This window comes from Cervus canadensis, chromosome 11 (assembly GCF_019320065.1).
Source record: "Cervus canadensis isolate Bull #8, Minnesota chromosome 11, ASM1932006v1, whole genome shotgun sequence".
Classification (NCBI taxonomy): Eukaryota; Metazoa; Chordata; class Mammalia; order Artiodactyla; family Cervidae; genus Cervus; species Cervus canadensis.
In genome coordinates, this window is record NC_057396.1 from 76,073,436 (window position 1) to 76,093,953 (window position 20,518).

Here is a 20,518-nt window from a genome sequence, read left to right on the forward strand (position 1 = left end):
AATAACCTATAGCAAGGATGATTGGCATGAACATTAATTATTTAAATGAAATAGTTTCAAATAAAGAGTTTTTTAAAATAAAATGACATGCAAAATGACTATTTCTATTTAAAAATATACATGTTTATATTTAAGAATGTGTTATCAGACACCAAAACCATGGTTTCAAATTATAGTATTAAAAAAAAGTGAATCTTATTTGTCTCTTGAACTCATTTTTCTGTCCACATATAGGTGTGTGCGTTGCACATGATTTGTATGAATAAGGTACATGTGAGCATGTACTTAAATATGCACATGAGCACATTTCATAAATGTGCTTATGAAAGTGTGGATGATCATGGAAACAAATATACAGTAAAAGCAATTAAAATGGAAATTTAAAAATATGAGTTATAGGTTCATGATTGATTCTTCCAATGTTATTATTCCTGTGATCTCATTTTATCAACACATTTGCTTTCTAGACTTAAAAAGAAATTGAGAAAAGACGTAAAAACATTTTTATAATTGTTGACTTAACAAGTCAATATTTTCCTTAGCTTGATATGACCTGTATGAAACCATACTGTTATTGTATATACATAATTAAAATATATGTCTTATCGAAGATTTTGCCTTCCCCACAGCTATTTTAGGTCTATTTTATTTTACTTTTTTACTTTTTATCTTGTGTTGGGCTATAGCTGATGAGCAATGTTGTGATGGTTTCAGATGAGCAGTGAAGGGACTCGGCCGTACACTACATGCACCCACTCTCCCCCACACTCCCCTTCCATCCCGGTCGCCACGCGATACTGCGCAGAGTTCATGCACCGACACAAGAGGCCCTTTCTCCAGTTTACATACAGCGGTGTGTGCACCTCCATCCCAAACCCCCTGATTATCCCTTCCCCCTCATTCTCAGCCCCAGCAACCACAAGCTCATTCTCAAAGTCCCCACAGCCTTTGTTAAGGCACTCTTGACCTCTCTGTTCCTCAGGCTATAGATCAGCGGATTCAGCATGGGGATGACCACGGCGTAGAACACAGACGCCATTTTGTCTGTGTCCATGGAATGGCGGGAGCCGGGCTGTAGGTACATGAAGGCGCCTGCCCCATAGAAGATGGAGATGGCGGTGAGGTGGGAACCACAGGTGGAAAAGGCCTTCTGATGTCCTTCAGACGAGCGCACCCTCAGAATGGTGACAAAGATAAACAGGTAAGAGACCAGGATGACCAGGACAGTACAGATGATATTGAAGCCTGCCAAAATAAAAAACACCATCTCGCTTCTGTTGCTGTCTGAGCATGAGAGAGCCAGGACGGGGGTAACATCACAGAAAAAGTGATCAATCACATTGGATCTGCAGAAAGAGAGACTGAATGCATTCCAAGTGTGCATGGAGGCCTCGAGAAAGCCAAAGACATAGCAGCCTACGACCATCCAGGCGCACACCCTTGGTGTCATGATGGTGGTGTAATGGAGTGGTTTACACACCGCTGCATGACGGTCATAGGCCATTGAGGACAAGAGAAAAGTTTCCACAACAAGAAAGTCAACAAAAAAGAAAAACTGAGCAGCACAAGCATTGTAGGAAATGACCTTGTCTTCCATGAGGAATCCTGCCATCACTTTGGGAGTGACGGCTGTGGAGTAACCGAAGTCCATCAGAGAGAGGTGGCTGAGGAGGAGGTACATGGGGGTGTGGAGACGAGAGTCCAGCAGGATCAGCGTGACCACCCCCAGGTTCCCAACCAGAGTGAGGAGGTAGATGAGCGTGAACACTAGAAAGAGTGGGATCTGCAGTTGTGGGTCATCAGTTATCCCGGCAAGAATGAACTCAGTCACTTCTGTACTGTTCCCCATGGGGGTTATTTATGCATTATGAAAATGCACTGTATCAATGAGAAAAGAGGGTTCAGGTAGCAACTGAGCTCAGAACCAGAATTGCATTCAAGTTATGCTTTATATCTGACTTTTCTGAATTTAACATGGGCATAAGAGCAAAGAAACTCATGCAAAATCACTGCAGAGATCTGTTAAAAAAGAAATTTGTTAGGGGACTTCCCTGGTGGTTCAGTGGTTAAGACTCCATGCTTCCAATGAAGGGGTGCAGGTTTGATCTCTGGTTGGGAATAAAGAGCTCGTATTCCACTTGGCATGGCCAAAAAAGAAAAGTAAAGTAATTAATTAAAATTAGATTTGCTATCCTTCCATTCAGATTTTCAAACAGAATATTCATGCAATAAAATAGGTTACTGTAATTTAATTCATTTCATTGTAGTTACCACTGTTGTATCAAGAGCAGTATTTTATTCTAGTAATACAAATTTTAATATATCATGTTCAAGGCTTTGATAGTCTCACAGGTAATAGGATACATAGAATGAGTAATTCCCACATAGTGGGATACTGTAGAAACTCCTGTATAAGGAATAAAGACATCAGACAGTACACTTACACTTTAAGTGTAAGTCCAGGCTAAGACTATCTGAGTGCAAATTCTATCTCCACCTTGTACGAAATGACTGGGTATTGCTTAATATCATTTGGCCATCATTTTAGTGATAATGCAAACTGGCATTGTAGGCATTTACACATTATGACTGTGCTTAGTCGCTCAGGTCAGTCCCACATTTTGCGACCCCATGGACTGTAGCCCACCAGGCTCTTCTATCCATGGGGATTCTCCAGGCAAGAATACTGGAGTGGGTTGCCATACAGAATATGACTAGGACAGAGTTATTGGCCTATGCATTGATTACAGGCGTGAATGTTGTAATCAAGAAATTCCAGATAACTCTGAAATCAAACATCCTATATGTTCACTCATTCATTTGTCTTCTTTCCCAAAATCTTTTCACTTTCATATTCTGTCCATACTTTCCTCCAATTTTTCAAATAACAACTTTCTCTTACTCAAGTCATGAACAGTGCAGCTATGCCAAGTAAGAACTGATTTATCCTCTGAGTCATCTTGTGTATTAACCAGGGTGTCTGAGCCTAAGTTTCTCCTGTAAAATGGAATAAAGAATGCCTAGCACTTAACCAGATTCAATCAATCTAGATATTCTTACTGTTAGAAGATAGTGACAGAATCTGTCTAGGGACCCAAAACGTCAATGAGGTTAAGGAAAACTTCCATTTGAGAATGAAGTGTGGGGTACTTTGTTTTCTTCCATTTCATTTTTCTTTGCATTAATCTCATTAATCTATGCAGAAGTTAATGATGGCTTGGAGCAAGGTGATAGTGAGCGAAGTAGTGAAAATAATCTAGTTATCAGTGTGTTTTCAAAAGTAAGCTTGCTGGATTTCCTGATATAGTCAGTGTAGGACATTCGAGGGAACAGTGTTGGTTCCTTTTTTTGTATAGTCCTCGAGGGAATGGTGTAGAAGAAGCAGATGTTTGAGAAAGAACAAGAAAGATTTCAGATTAGTCATGGTGAGTTTGAGATTTTGTAGGCCATCTAACTTAGAAGGGTTGCATAAACAATTGGACTTGTTGTATCAGATTTCATTAAATCAAAGTATATTGGCAATTGCTATGGTTTAACCTTCTCATATTACATGAAATCCACAAAACTAAATGACATCACTTAAGGAAAGAAATTGGAGAACAAAAAAATCAAGGTATGCTAATGTTACAAAGTCAAGATCATGGAACAATACAGCTCTAAGAGGGAAGAAGGAAAGAAAATTGTCACCACTGAGATGAGTGCTAGGGAAGCCCTGTCCCGGGACACAGTTTTCAGTTGGGTGAGTAGGTTGAAGGAACTTCCAGGGGAGAAGTTAAGCATATACTGGTTATGCTGATAACTGTAAATTCCAGAAGGAACAGTAGAGTGATTTCAGGATTCGGGCAGGAGTGGCTGCTGGGCTTAGAAAGAGGGATATGAAGAGACGTGGATATTATTTAATAGGGGTTAAGGGCTGACCTGAGATTCCTCAGTTTCATAATGAGTGATGCACTGATAAAGGGAATCATCTCAAAGTAGGTGATGATGACCAGGCTATGAGCCTGTGGGGTGAAAAGGGAGGATGAGGATCTTGATGAAGCCTCCTGACCCCTGCTGTTGGTGTTAGGGAGGTCACTGGGAGGCATTAGTATCCAGAGAAGATACCCTCTTGTTTATTGTTTACCTAAGTCAATACTCATATATTAAGTAAGTAAGTGTTAGTCGCTCACTTATGACTGACTCTTTTTGACCCCGTGGACTGCAGCCCACCAGGCTCCTCTGATTATGGTATTTTCCAGGCAAGAATACTGGACTGGGTTGTCATTTCCTTCTCCAGGGGATCTTCCCAATCCAAGGATCGAACCCGGGTCTCCTGTACTGCAGGCCGATTCTTTACCAACTGAGCTACAAAGGAAGCCTATGTATTAGATGTCCGTAAATCAGGGGAGGGAGAATGTACTGGAACTATTTCATTTTATTTTTTACCATTTCTCTTCTCAATAATGTGAAGGAGTGTGTCTTAATTGGGCATTTTCCTACAGGGGAGACAAAATAGTTTCAGACACATTCTTGTGATAACATTAATCTACTGATAAGAATTATAAAAATCTTTGAATCATGTATTGACCTTTTAGCAGTCTTTCTTTAGAGATTTTTATGGATTGGATCAGCATATATTGGGTGTTCAGGACATAATTAAAAAGTGCAAAAGAAGCTATGTGCCCTCAATTACAATTCAAATTTATTCTTCAAAGAATAACAGGGGTTTCGAAATTCCTGTGATGTCTTCAGCAACGCCTCCTCTCTAGACAGCACCTTTCCATTATAACCTACGTGGCTCCACTGATCACCTTGTTACTCGTATTTGTTTTATCTTAATTTAAGCTTCATCCACCATATGGATCATCTATACTGTATAAGCAGAGAAACTTAATGAATTAAACTATGAGAGTTAAAACTACTGAGCACTTTCTGTTTTCTGGACACCGTATTACACTGTGCATACCTACATTGAATCATCTCCCAATCATGTGAGATATTATTCCCGTTTCACATATGGGGAAACTGAAGCTCTCTGACAAGGATTTACATGCTGAAGTCCGTAAAACTAGCAAGTAACAGAGCTGATATTTGAAGTCATGTCAAAGCCTGAGTTCTTGATCACTAAAACATATTCTCCTAATATTTTATATGTAATCTAAACTCTCTATCCCAGCACTTGGCACAAAAAATTACTCATTATATTGGCTTGTTCGTGAGTGAGATGATTTATTGAGTTCATCATTCACAGGCAATGTAACAGGTAAAAAGCTTCGCTTTGGGAATCAAACATACAATTAGCTAGTGGTAATTTGCTTAGTACACTATCTTTCAGAATCCCAGTCAAGTGATAAGGACTATATCCACACAAATATACAATCGAATTCCTCTCCCCTCTCTTCAGAAAGAAAGAGAGAAAAAAAAATACTTCTACACCTAAAAGTTACATAAGTTTTGAGTAACCTCAATTAATAAGCCACATAGAGTGCTGGAATTTGTTCAGTTATTCATCCAACATTTATTCCCTCTCCAAGCACTGAGTAAGTGTTTACAGTATATCCCATTGTATCCTAATTCTAAGGTTTACAATGACATAAGAATATATATATATATATTCCCTGATCAGAAAGTGTATAATATGAAGACAGTTATATTCAATGATCATTATTATGATATATTTTTATTCTTTATTCCCAAGAAGAGAGCATCATTTTTGTCCCTCTGGTCAGTGGGATGGTACCATGGTCTAATTTATAGTCTAGTTCACCAGGCAATATATCTAATAGTTAATAATTCTGGGTGCCTAATGCCAGCAAACTTCAGGATGATAACTGGGGGACTTCCCTAGTGATCCACTGGCTAAGATTCTGCACTGTCAATGCAGGGGGCCCAGGCTTGATTCCCAGTTGGGGAATTAGATCCAACATGCTGCAAATAAAAGTTCACATGCTGCAAGGAAGAGTAAAGATCCTTGTGCTACAACTAAGACCTGGTGCTGTGAAATAAACAAAAATAAATATTTTTTAAAAAAGAATGAAAACTGTAATCCAGGTTTCCTCATTCTTGTAAATTCTTCTTTCTGATGTGATTTTTACACCTCTTCTTTCAGTGCATTTTTACAGCGGGTCTATTAGCCTGAACCCCCCACACTTACCACTCTCTATTCCTACTCTTTTCATAAATACTGTCACGTGCTCTACAGATTTTAATAAATTTTCCAGTGGAGATGCAAAGACATTGGGATTAGCCAATGGAGCTAAAATTACCAATTACCATACCCCAAAAGAGGAAATTTTTAAATGAGAAAGGTTTAACAACTTGTTTAAATTCTACATGGTCAAGCATGGGGAGGCAGAGACTCAGGACCCTCTTGTTTCTTTTGTTTTTTTAAAAAGATAAATGCATATCCTCCTTAAGAATTTCTATGGTGTTGGTGACACAGTCTCTTATTTAAAAATCACAGACACATAGTAACATTCCATTCAAAATGTTCAGCATTCAGTTATGAATAAATAGAGATGGAAACAGGAGCCTTGATGTATTTTTCTGGTTACCTCTGCCCTGAAAAATTTATGCCGATTGCAGATTTAATTGGATGCTTACCTGGCTCCCTGGACAATGAACAGGCAAATTCAACACTTTCACATATGAGTCTCAAATCAGAAATTCAGTCCATCAGAGAAAAGAAACATTCCACTGAAATGTTCTGAGTCTTTGACCAAAGGAAAAAGTTCTTCACAGTAAACAGAGATTTTGAAAAAAACAAAAAACTACTGAAGGGCAGAAAAGTAGTTAACATGACTTGCACAGTAAGAGCTGCTGATCTGTCTTCTTCTTTTAAATAAATCACTTAATTTCCTTAAGCCACTATATATTCATCTAGTAAATGGAGATATTAGAAAGGCAGCCCCAAACAACACCCTCCCTGAAAGATTTCTGCTGTCATGAGAAAAAAAGAGAATCCTTGTAGTGTCCTGAAAATGGTGATCATCACAATCAAAGTCATGATTATCTGCCCTGATCATTATTGCAGGCTCCCTGTACCTCTCACTTTGGGTAAAGCCATCATATCTGTTAGACAAGTACTGACAATCATTTGAATGAATGAATGGTCAAGGGGCTCTAGCACTTGGTCTGTTACCTATAATATAAGGCCAAATGGAGTGATTGGAAACTGGAAAAGAGAGAAAGTTACACACCCATGGACTTCTCAGGGGACAAAGCCCCCATGAGAGCAACAACAGGTCCTAACCTCACTACTGGAGAAGAAGTAATGAATGTGTCTATAGGAATCCAGCTCTGCTTGTTGAGGGATATCATGAGTGTATTAACATAATGTGTATTAATTCTCTATGACCATCAAGTTACATCTTTATTTCTAGAGCCCAGTATTGACATAAACATGGGAGGATAGGGAGAGAGGTCTGCCATTAAGCCAAATGGATCCCAGAAAGAATTTCATGCCTTAATTCATCTGAAACGTTTGGACTATTGATTAGAATTATCATTCATTCAACTGTGTATTGGTCCCAAATGAGTTTAACCATAGTCCTAGCCTTGGGTGTTCATATCCATGCAAAAGAAACATGTGCTTAGTCTCATATGCATACATTTATTGGAGAAGACAAACATGAAACAAACTCACAAAGGAGGATATAAAATTATAAATAGAGCAGGTTCCCATATAAGATAAAAATCTACCTTACATTGACAGACCAGAATGTTTTCTCAGGAGTATCAACACCTCAGCTAATACATAAAGGATGAATAGATGTACATGAGAAAAACTACACAAAGTGAAAAGCTATGGTAAGAAAAAAAAAAAGAAAAGAAAAGCTATGGTAAGGATTCCAAGTTGTCAAAGAAGTTGTCAGAATCTAAATAAGGCAGAGGGATTGCCCATAGTTAGCAAGGCATGTTCCTTGGGAGTTTGTTTTCAGTGTCTTTCACAGAATAAAATTCACAAACAAATGCAAACAAACAAAAATGCTCATCCCAAATGTCAAAATTATCAGGAGGACAATTAAAATAATTTAAAAACAAACCAAATTATCAGGTGGAATGATTGGTGTGGATCATAGGAAAAGCAAGGACAACTGGTAAGAATAATTAAACTCTTGTCCTACATAAAGGAAAAACCATTGGGATTGGTGATAAGTTTCAGATTGGAATACATTTTATTCTCACTAACTTAGGAATTTGTATAATTGTGCACCAAGTCATATCCTATTTCTCAAGGAGGATCCATCATACTTAAAGTTATTCCCAACAGCTTATGAGTTTTAAAAGCCCCAGTAGAATAATTCCTAGGATTTACCTTACTATTTGGGAGTAATTTCCAGTGGTAATGTATGGATGTGAGAGTTGGACTATAAAGAAAGCTGAGCACTGAAGAATTGATGCTTTTGAACTGTGGTATTGGAGAAGATGCTTGAGAGTCCCTTGGACTGCAAGGAGATCCAACCAGTCCATCCTAGAGGAGATCAGTCCTGGGTGTTCATTGGAAGGACTGATGCTGAAGCTGAAACTCTAATACTTTGGCCACCTCATGTGAAGAGTTGACTCATTGGAAAAGACTCTGCTGCTGGGAGGGATTGGGGGCAGGAGGAGAAGGGGACGACAGAGGATGAGATGGTTGGATGGCATCACTGACTCGACGGGCATGAGTTTGTGTAAACTCCGGGAGTTGGTGATGGACAGGGAGGCCTGGCGTGCTGCAATTCATGGGGTCGCAAAGAGTCGGACTGAACTGAACTGAGCAACTGAACTGAACTGAACTGAATATCTACTCTATTAAGAAATGACCAAATAGAATTCTCATGCACCAAAGTATTCAGACTGCACATATCTTTCAATAAATATTAGACTGACAATGTTTGGTGTTTATTGTTTTTGTCCTGGTAGAAACAGCTCTACTTTTATTACCAGAAATACATTAGAATCTTTCTTCTAAGTTCATGATGCAGACTATCCATATAGCATCAGACATACGAACATATAAAGTGCAAACAGACGTAACTAAATTTAAACACCAGATTCTATGCTTTGTGCTATGAAACCTTTAACACTTTCATAAGATTAACCTGATGCTACTAGATATATCATTGTATCATAATATGCTTGGAAGGTAATTTTTATATGTTATCTCAATGCAGTGCCTAAAGTTATAATCACTCAAAAATGTTATTATGGTTATTGCTATTCTTTTATTAACTTACAAGGATTCCTTAAGAACACACAACGTATTAAAGCCTTTTTCCCCCAGAAAATATAGAAGCTTACATTTTAAACTGGGGTATAAAAAATACATACAAATTATTATGCTGCAAATAAAATGTGATGATTATGGTCAGAGAAGTACAATTCAGGTACTTTTAGCATTTAGAATGACTGGAATGTTGCCTTCATTAGTAGTATAGTGCATATATGTGTGTGTATATATATAATAATAGTATTATGTATGCTATGGGCTTCCCTTGTGGCTCAGCTGGTAAAGAATCTGCCTGCAATGCGGGAGACGTGGGTTTGATTCCTGGGTTGGGAAGATCCCCTGGAGAAGGGAAAGGCAACCCACTCCAGTGTTCTGGGCTGGAGAACTCCGTGGACTATACAGTCCATGGGAAAAGGGTCACAAAGAGTTGGACACAGCTGAGCGACTTTCACTTTCACTTTTTCATGTACGTTATGCCAATAACATACATAATATAATATATGGCTGCTGAACATATATGCCAGGCCTTATCTAATACAGCACTCACCAAAAACTCCCATGTAGACATTATTATGATTGCCTTCTAAAAATGAGAAAGAAAAAAAATAAACACATTTGAGAAGTTAAGTAACTTGGAAAAAGCACAGAGCAGAGGTATATGTGAGAATTCAAGCTATAGAAATATTAAGTATTAATATTACACTTAAACTATCCTTTTCTGCTAAGAAGGGTGTTCGTCTTCAGTACAGAATAGCTGATATATGGTCAAAAGTGGATCGCAATAAGGCTACTTGTCTCAAAATGTGCTCCACAGAAATCCCTTTCTTCAAGATGGTAATATTTTTTCAACTGTCCACATCTTCAGCAGCATTTGATACTGTCGGTGTTCTGGACTTTGGCCATTCTGAAAAATGCGCAGTGTTCTTTGATTGTTATTTTGATTTGCATTTTCATGATGACCTAAAAAGCAGGAGACTAAAAATTTTAAATATTAATGGTTGTAATTTTTAAGAGATTATATCTAAGAAGGGGAGGACTCTTCAGGGCTGGCTTCATAAGCATGAATGTGATGCTGTCACTCAGACCTTGTGCTAACAAGGTTCTGCTCTGGGTTTAATACTCTGTCCTTGCCAACTTAAAAGTACTATACATTTTGATCAAAGGACTCAACATCTTTGCTTTTCCACTGGGATCTGCAAATTGCATAGCCAAAAATGATTTTTCACCCTTAAATCTCCAGGGAGCTTTTCCCATTTTATAAGCATAGCTCACAGAAAATGCAAAACCCAGTTCCTTTTTTCTTAAAAGGAGATATCCCCTCCCTATTAGGAGAGATAATCTGTCCCTATGATCTTTCACTTGGTTCTGAAGGATACACACTTAATTATCTGTCATTCCATAACAGGACACGCTGGCACTTCAAGTCAAACCACAAGAGCCCTCAATGATAGTTCCATGTCTTTGAAATAAATATACATTTTCACATGTTTTCTATTATATATGCATTCAAATTCATTTAGCTCAGAAAAAAATATTCACAGAAAAACTACTACATAGGGAAATGATAATTCAAAGAAATTCTCTTTAGACTCAATTAATTTGATATTGTTTTCTCTGTAAAAGATATCCTTATAATTATTGTCATATCTCCGAATGAGTCATACTCAAATTTAAATCTGTGCTAGGTTATTCTTAGAGTGCAGTAAGTATCAGTCAGTTCAGCCTCTAATTTGAGCCTGAATGGAGATCTGTCCACTGGTGACCTGACTGTATACAGAAAGGAAGAAACATAAGCTGTGTCCTGGGCTGAGCATCTGAAGCCAAAGAGTCAAGGCTTACTGTAAACTTAAAAGTTGTTATTTTTACTTGAATGAATTAAAACATGTTTTTGTTAGGTTCCCTTATACTCTGCTATTCTTTTTGCATGAAAATTGTCACATGAAGATGATAGTCTGGGTAATGTGTCAATAAAGATGAAAACTGAGCTAAGTAAAGATGCTCATATAGATGTCCAGTGGTTAAGAGTCTGCCTAACAGTGTGGAGGATGCAGGTTCCATCCCTTGTCTGGGAAGATCTCACATTCTGCCAAGCACTAAGCCGGTGAGCCACAACTACTGAGCCTTCATCCTAGAGCCTCAGGCTGAAACTGCTGAGCCCAGCCCCTAGGGCCTGTGCTCCGAAGCAAGAGAAGCCCACAGTGGGAAGCCTGTGGACCACACTGAAGGGCAGCCCCTGCTCATCACACTAGAGAAAGCCTGCACGAGGCCATGAAGACCCAGAGGAGCCACAAAGAAATAAAGAAAGAAAAAGTTTCAAAAAGAGGTTCATATAATGATGTCTATTATCATTGAAAAAAGAATAAGACAAAAGCACTCCATAGTAAACCTAGAGCAAAGAATATTTGGGACAAATATTAAGTATTAAAATGAAATAGCTTCAAATAAAGAGTTGTCAGTTGTTTTTTTAATTCACATATAAAATGTTTATTTCTATTTAAAAACATACAGGTTAATATTTAAGAATGTATTATCGGACACCAAAACCATTGCTTCAAGCTATACTATAAAACTAGACAAGTCCCATTTGTCTCTTGAACTCATTTTTCTGTCCACTCATGAGTGTGTGAGTTGCATGTGGTTTGCATGGGTAAGATGCATGTAGGCATGTACTGAAATATGCATATAAGCATAAATATACATATGAGTGTGGGTGAATATGGAAACAAATATGCAGTAAAAATTAATTAAAAAACAAATTTTGAAATATAAATTATAGGTTCATGGTTGATTCTCCCAAAGTTACTATTCCTGAGAATTCATTTTGTCCACATGTTTGCTTCCTAGACTCAAAAAGAACCTGAGAAAGCACATAAAAAATTTAGATAGTTATTGACCTACCAATCAGTATTTTCCCTAGCTTGATTTCAGGTATATGAAACCACACTACTGTTGTTTCTATATAATTAAGATATGAATCTTAGAGAAGACTTTGCCTTCTCCACAGCCTTTGTTAAGGCACTCTTGACCTCTCTGTTCCTCAGACTATAGATCAGCGGATTCAGCATGGGGATGACCACGGCGTAGAACACAGACGCCATTTTGTCTGTGTCCATGGAATGGCGGGAGCCGGGCTGTAGGTACATGAAGGCGCCTGTCCCATAGAAGATGGAGACAGAAGTGAGGTGGGAAGCACAGGTGGAAAAGGCCTTCTGGCGTCCTTCAGACGAGCGCACCCTCAGAATGGTGACAAAGATAAACAGGTAAGAGACCAGGATGACCATGATAGTAAAGATGATATTGACGCTCACCGAAACAAAAAACACCATCTCGCTTCTGTTGCTGTCTGAACATGAGAGAGCCAGGACGGGAGTAGCATCACAGAAAAAGTGATCAATCACATTGGTTCTGCAGAAAGAGAGACTGAACGCATTCCAAGTGTGCACAGAGGCCACTAGAAAACCAAGGACGTAGCAGCCTACGACCATCCAGGCACACACCCTTGGTGTCATGATGGTGGTGTAATGGAGTGGTTTACACACCGCTGCATGACGGTCATGGGCCATTAAAGCCAAGAGAAAAGTGTCCACAGCAAGAAAGACAGCAAAGAAGAAAAACTGAGCGGCACAAGCATTGTAGGAAATGACCTTGTCTCCTGTGAGGAATCCTGCCATCACTTTGGGAGTGACGGCTGTGGAGTAACCGAAGTCCATCAGAGAGAGCTGGCTGAGGAAGAGGTACATGGGCGTGTGGAGACGAGAGTCCAGCAGGATCAGCGTGACCACCCCCAGGTTCCCAACCAGAGTGAGGAGGTAGATGAGCGCGAACACTAGAAAGAGTGGGATCTGCAGTTGTGGGTCATGGGTTATCCCGGCAAAAATGAACTCAGTCATGACTGTACTGTTCTTCATGGGGGTTATTTATGAATTAAGAAAATGCACTGTATCAATGAGAAAAGAGGATCTGGGTTGTAACTGTGCTTAGAAACATAATTACGTCCAAGGTATACCTTATATCAGAATTTGCTCAATTTAACATGGACATAACAACAAAAGTTAATTTTTAAAAATGGTAGAAATACAGAATGTTCTAGCTTAAAGAATTTTGAAGATAATATAACCCAATCATCTATCCTCATAAATGATTGAATCTTAAGTTCAGAATTGTAAACAGACATTTACAAGATGATTGTAGAGATTTCTTAGAATGAAATTTGTTAGAGGACTTAACTGGAGATTCAGTGGTTAAGACTCTATGTTCCCAAAGCAAGGGCACAGGTTTGATCCCTGGTCGGGGAACTAAGATACAACATGCCATGCAGTGTGGCCAAAAAATAAAAATAAATAAATGTTAAAATTAGATTTTTTTAGCCTCCCAATTCATATTTTCAAAAAAAAAATTCATGCAGTAAAATAGGTTGCTATAATTCAATTCATTTCATTGCAATTACCACTATGGCATTAAGTTTACTGTTAGTTGCTCAGTCATGTCCGACTCTTTGCTATCCCATGGACTTGCCTGCCAGGCTCCTCTGTCCATGGGATTCTTCAGGCAAGAATACTGGAGTGAATCACCATTCCCTTCTCCAGAGGATCTTCCTGGTCCAGGAATCGAACCCAGGTCTCCTGTGTAGCAGGTAGATTCTTTACCCTTTCAGCTACAGTGAAGACCATTATATCAAGAACAACATTATAGTCTAGCAACACAAATTTTAATATATCATTTTCTAGGTTTCAGTAGTCTCAGAGGATAAGAGGATACATAGAATGCATAATTCCCAGTTAGCGGGATACTATAGAAATTCAGTCATCAGAGAGTTTGAAGTGTGACTCCAGGCTAGGGACACTTGGATGCAAATTCTAACTCCACCTCATACTAGATAACTGACTTTGGGTGTCTCTCAAAATCAGTTGGCCATCAGTTTTCCCTTGAACTCATTATCAAACTGAAGTGATAGTGCAAACCAGCATTGTAGGCTTTCACACATTATGACTAGGACAGTTGATGGTCTATGTATTGATTACAGGAGCATATGTTGCAATTGAAGAATTCCAGATAACTGTGAAATTGAACATCCTATATGCTCACTGATTCATTTGCTTCTTTCCCCAAATCCTTTCAGTCTCATATTCTGTCCATACTTTCCTGCAATTTTTCAAACAATAGTCCTCTTTCATTCAAGTTGTGCACAGTTAAGCTATGCCAAGTAAGATTTGATTATTTTTTATTATTTTCTGAGTCATCTTGGGTACTAAGTAGAGTGTAGGAGCCTCAATTTCTTAATGTGTCAAGTGGATATTACAATATCACCTGGCACTTAACAGGATTCAGTCAATGTAAATATTCTTACTATTAGAAGATAGTGACAAAATGTGTCTAAGGACACAAAATGTAGGTGTTACAAGGAAAGATTCCATGTGAGAATGAAATCTGGATTACTATGCTTTCACCCATTTCATTATTCTTTGTATTCATCTTATTAATCTACGCAACAGTTAATGATGGCTTGGAGCAGGTTCTCAGTGAGAAATTACCCAATTCTGAGTGCATTTCAATAGTAGAGCTTACTGGATTTCCTGATACATTGAATGTAGGCATCAGAGAAAGAACAATAATGACTCCATTTTTTGTATAGTCCTATAGGGAATGGTGTAGAAGAAGCAGATGTTTGAGAAAGAACATGAAAGATGATTGCAGGTTAGGCATTGTGAATTTCAGATTACTTCTGGTCATCTCACTTAGAAGGGCTGTATAAACAATTGAGCTAGTTGCATCCGATTTTAATTCCAACTATGTTGGCAATTTGATATTGATTTAACCCTCTCATGTCACATTGAATCCACAAAACTAAGTAAGATGACTTAAGAAAAGAGCTTGGAGAAAAAAAATCAAAGTATGAAAAAATTACAAATTCAAAATCATGGAACAATACAGCATTAAGAGGAAAGTGGGTAAGAAAATTTTCACCACTGAGATTGCTGCTAGGGAAGCCTTGTCTCAGAACACAGATTTCAGCTGGACAGGTAGTTAATGTAAAGTGAAGGTTATATTAGGAGAAGGAGGCAAAGTTACTGTATATTAGGTTATGTTGATGACTGACTGTAGATTCCAGAAGGAAGAGTAGAATGATTTAAGGAGTTGGGCAGGAGGGGCTGCTGGGTTTAAGAAGAGAGATATGAAGAGATGTGGACATTATTTAACAGGGGTTGAGGGCTTTCCTGAGATTCTGCAGGTTCGTGGTGAGTGACGCAGCAATAAACACAATCACGAGATTAGTCCTTAAGTCTCAATGTAGAGAGCAAAAACCAGGCTCTGAGGTTGTGGGGTGGGAGGGGAGGGTGGAGGTCTTGACAGAAGCCTGCAGCTCCCCACCCACCCCCGTACTCCTGTTATTGGTGGTGAGGGGGTAACAGGCAGAAAGGCCAGGGGTCTCCAAACAGAGGAAATAGGCTGCAAGCATCAGACATTTTTCATCTCTCCCTTAAGTGGCAGGAGGAAACAAACTACAAGCATCAGATCTTTTTTCTCTTAAAATTCTGTGTTACCATGATGGCACCTGTTTCCTCCTGAACTTAACTTTTCTCAAACCTTGAGCTAACCAATGCATTTTTCTTATAGAAATGTTTTTCTTAAGCTATCTTAATGAAACTATGTATTTGCTTTGGAATTTGCCTTTCTTCAAAATGGTTCCACCTATGACTAACTTCTTTTCTCAAACCTTGGGCTGACAATAGCTCAACAAACCAGCATTCATATCAGTTGTTTTATGGCTGGGGGATGACACACCTCATGCCATCCTCTCTCAAAAATGCATATTATGGGAGGGGGGCCTGGTGAAACTCCGTCAGCCTTGAGGTGTCTCTCTGATCTGATGAATAGCTTTCTAACAGACATAAAACATGCAGCTAAAGACTAGCAGGGGGGCACTCTTTCTGCCCCCTTCTGATGTCTAGGTCAGGAGCTTTCTCTATCTCTTTTACACTTTAAAAAAAACTTTATTACACAAAAGCTCTGAGCTGTCAAGCCTCCTCATTGGCCCCAGATTGAATTCGCCTCCTACGGAGACCAAGAATCTGGGCATCTTTCACAGCTCAACAACAACCTTTCAGTGGTAGGGAGACCACTGGGAGGCCTTATTATCCAGAGAAGACATCCTCTTGGTCCTTACTTACCTTAATCAATGCTCTTATTAGATGTCCCTAAATCTGGGGAGGGAGATATATTGAAACTCATTTTATTTTATTTTGTTACCCTCTTTCTTCTCAACAAAGTGGAGGAGTGATTCTTAACCCAGCATTTTCCTACAAGGGGGAGAAAAAGCTAGTTTCAGGTACATTGTTGCAATAAAAGTAATGTAATGGTCAGAATAAGAATTATAAAAAGTCTTCAAATTATTGAAGGGCTTCTTTATCTTGTTTCTTTGAAGTTTTTCATGGATTGCACCACTTAAAATAACTAGTATCCAGGAGATACTTAAAAAGTGCAGTCTTCCTGACGAGATGCTCTATGTCCTTGATAAAATTCAAATTTATTCTTCAAAGAATAACACGAGTTTCAAACTTACACAAAGTCTTAAGCAACTTCTCCTCTCTAGATGCCATCTTCCTGTCATAACCTATCGAGCACCGTTAATGACTCATACCTCATTTGTTACTCATGATAATTTGTTTTATCTTCATTTAAGCTTCCTGTGAGCTTTCCAGGTGGCTCAGTTTACATACAAAAACCCTGCATTGCAGGAGAGATGGGCTTGATCCCTGGGTCAGGAAGATCCCCTGGAGAAGGGGATGGCTACCCACCCAGTATTCTACCCTGGAAAATCCATGGACAGAGGAGCCATGCAGGCTACAGTTCACTGGGTCTCAAAGAGTCAGACACGACTGAAGGACTAAACAACAACAATGTGGGATATTATTATTCTTTATTCCCATGCAGAGAGCATTATTTTTGTCCCTAATTTTGTTTGTTGTTCAGTCATTAAGTCATACATTTGTCCCTAATAGTTAATCATTATTCTGGGTGCCTAATGCCAATAAAATTTCAGAATGATAACTGTAGTCCAGGTTTCCTTATTCCCATAAACTGCTCTTTCTAGTGTAATATTTATACCTCTTCTTTCAGTATACTTTTATAATTGCTTTATAAGCATGAATCCTCTTCATTCCTCTCTATTTCTCCTCTTTTTTAATGTTGTCATGTTTTCTCCAGATTATAATGAATTTTCAAATTGAGATCAAATTTCATACTCTTAAATACCTTGGGATTAGATGAAATAGCTAATATTTCCATATTCTAAAACAGAAAACTCAAATTGAGATAGTCTGACAACTTGTCCCAGTGATACAAAGTCCCACATGGCATAGGAACCTAAGACCCTCTTGTTCCTTTCTTTTTTTTTTTTAGATAAATACACATTCTCCTTTAAAAGTCCATGATTCATGTACCATATTATCTTGTTAAAAGTGACAGACACATAATAACATTTTCAAAAAGTTCAATATTGACTTAAGCATAAATCAAAGGAAGACAGGTGCATTGATGTATTTTCCTAGAAAAATCTGACCCTGAAAATTTATACAGACTGTAGACTGATCAGAGGCTTACCTGCTCCCTGAAAAATGCAGCAGGCAAATGCAATACATTCACATGTGAGTCTCAAATCATAAATTCAGTCCATGGAAGAAAGGAGACATTCTACTGAGATGTTCTTCTTAATCTTTGATCAAAAGGGGAAAAGTCCTCTGGATCAAGGTGATATTGAGGAAAAATATGTACTTCCAGGAAGTAGCTAACATGAATTATGTGGTAACATCTGCTGATCTCTCTCCTCAGATAAGTCACTTAATTGCTTTGAGATTCTATATGATCATAAAATAGAGATACCAGAAAGGTAGCCCCCAACAGCAGCTTCTGTGAAAGACTACTGCCATCATGAGAAAATAAGAGAATTCTTGGAGTGTCCTGAAAAGGGGCCATCACTATAATCATAATCAAAGTCATTATTTGCAGGTATTTGCCCTAGTCATTACTGCAGGCTCTCAGTATATCTCAGTTTGGAGAAAGGCCATTATAGGTATTAGACAACCATTGACAATCCAGTGAGTTGGATGATGGTCAACGGACTCCAGCACTTGGCCTGTTACCTATAATATAAGGTCTAATGGAGTCATATGAGAACTTGAAGAGAGAGAGAGTTATGTACCCATAGAACTCTCAGGGGGAAAGCCCCCATGAGAGCAATGACAGGTCCTAACCTCACTACTGGAGAATAAGTGATGAATATATCTACAGGGATCCAGCTGTGCTTATTGATAGAAACCATGAGTATATTAATATAACTTCATTATCTCTTTGATCATGCTAAAATCGAGTTACAACATTACCTCCAGGAACCCATGAGACCTTGAGTATGTTAATATAATTTGTCCTAATTCACTTTGATAATGCTAAAATCAAGTTACATCATTACCTCTAGGAACTCATATTGACTTAAACATGGGCAACAGGGATAGAAATATGTCATTAAGCCGAATAGATCATAGAAAGTTTACTGGAGAAGACAAACATGAAGCAAACACACAAATAAGGATATAATTATGAATAGAACAAGATGTCCATATGAGAATGAATAGTAAAACTCTACTTTGAATTGACTGGTCAGAATGCTTTCTCGGGAGAATTAACACTTCTGCCAATACAGAAGGGATGGATAGATGTAACATGAGAAAGACTACTTTAAAAAAGTGAAAAGCTATGGTAAGGTTTCAAGTTGTCAAAAAAGTTGGCAGAATCTAAAGAAGCCAAGTAACTATAAAATAGTAACCAAGATTTCTTTGGCAATTTAGCGTTCTTTCCAGAAAAAAAAATCTTTAAACAAATCCAAGCAAACAAAAATGCTCATCACAAACACTGAGATTATCAGGAAGAAAGACTGGTATAGATCATAGAATCAGTAAGGACGACTAGTAAGGACAACTCAGATCTTGTCCTGTGTAAAGCAATAACCACTGGGATTGATGATCTGTCATTGTTGTTCAGATGCTCAGTCATGTCTAACTCTTTGCGACCCCATGAACTGCAGCACACCAGGCTTCCCAGTGCTTCACCATCTCCCTGAATTTGCTAAAGCTCATGTCCATTGAGTCGGTGATGCCATCCAACCATCTCATCCTCTGTCATCCCCTTCTCCTCCTGCCTTCAATCTTTCCCAGCATCAGGGTCTTTTCTAATGAATCAGCTCTTTGCATCAGGTGGCCAAAGTATTGGAGTTTCAGCTTCAGCATCGGTCCTTCCAGTGAACATCCAGGACTGATCTCCTTTAGGATGGACTGGTTGGATCTCCTTGCTGTCCAAGGGACTCTCAAGAGTCTTCTCCAACACCACAGTTCAAAAGCATCAATTCTTTGGCACTCAGCTTTCTTTATAGTGCAACTCTCACATCCATACATGACTACTGGAAAAACCATAGCTTTGACTAGATGGGCCTTTGTTGCTAAAGTACTGTCTCTGCTTTTTAATATGCTGTCTAGGATTGATTGTCATAGCTTTTCTTCCAAGGAGTAAGCGTCTTTTAATTTCATGGCTGCAGTCACCATCTGCAGTGATTTTGGAGCCCAAGAAAATAAAGTCTGTCACTGTTTCCTAATCACTGTTAATGATTAGGTTTAGATAATTAATCAGTCACTAAGTCATGTCCAACTGCTTGTGACCCCAAGGACTGCAAGCATGCCAGGCTTCCCTGTCCTTCACCGTCTCCCAGAGTTTGCTCTGACTCATGTCCATTGACTCAGCAATGCCATTCAATCATCTCATCCTCTGTCACCCTCTTCTTCTCCTGCCCTCAGTCTTTCCAAGCATCAGCATCTTTTCCAATAAGTTGACTTTTCAATTCCAGTGGCGAAAGTATTAGGACTTCAGCTTCAGTGCCAGTCCTTCCAAAGAGTATTCAGGATTGATTTCCTTTAAGATCAACTGGTTTGACCTCCTTGCTGTAAGAGAGGTTCTCAAGAGTCTTTTCCAGCACCACAGTTTGAAAGCATAAATTCTTTGTTGTTTAGCCTCCTTTATGGTCCAACTCTCACATCTGTACAAGACTACTGAAAAAACCATAGCTTTGACTAGACAGACCTTTATCAGCAAAGTAATGTCTCTGCTTTTTAGTATGCTGTCTAGGTTTCTCATAGCTTTTCTCCCAAGGAGTCAGTGTCTTTAAAGTTCATGGCTGCAGTCACCACCCACAGTGATTTATAAGCCCAAAAAAATAAAGCCTGTCACTGTCTCCACTTTTCTACCATGTATTTACCATGAAGTGATGCAACCGACTGCCATGAT

The 20,518-nt window shown here is 38.7% G+C and overlaps 2 protein-coding genes across 3 annotated transcripts; both read right to left on the minus strand.

Moving 5' to 3' along the window:
- Positions 1–588: 588 nt before the first annotated feature.
- On the minus strand, positions 589–1,852 carry LOC122450397 (olfactory receptor 5B12-like). 2 transcript variants are annotated; one of them, XM_043482720.1, is made up of 2 exons: positions 948–1,852; positions 589–631 (listed from the first exon to the last, which is right to left on the minus strand). In XM_043482720.1, exons 1-2 carry the CDS (start codon positions 1,847–1,849, stop codon positions 589–591), a joined length of 945 nt encoding a protein of 314 aa, XP_043338655.1. In that variant the 5' UTR covers positions 1,850–1,852. The 2 variants fall into 2 exon arrangements, with proteins under 2 accessions (XP_043338655.1, XP_043338654.1); XM_043482719.1 differs by having other exon boundaries at positions 589–637; positions 954–1,849.
- A 10,301-nt stretch (positions 1,853–12,153) lies between these two features.
- LOC122450398 (olfactory receptor 5B12-like) lies at positions 12,154–13,101 on the minus strand. The gene has a single exon (XM_043482721.1). The coding sequence runs from the start codon at positions 13,096–13,098 to the stop codon at positions 12,154–12,156; it is 945 nt and encodes a 314-aa protein (XP_043338656.1). The 5' UTR covers positions 13,099–13,101.
- Between the last annotated feature and the right edge of the window lie 7,417 nt (positions 13,102–20,518).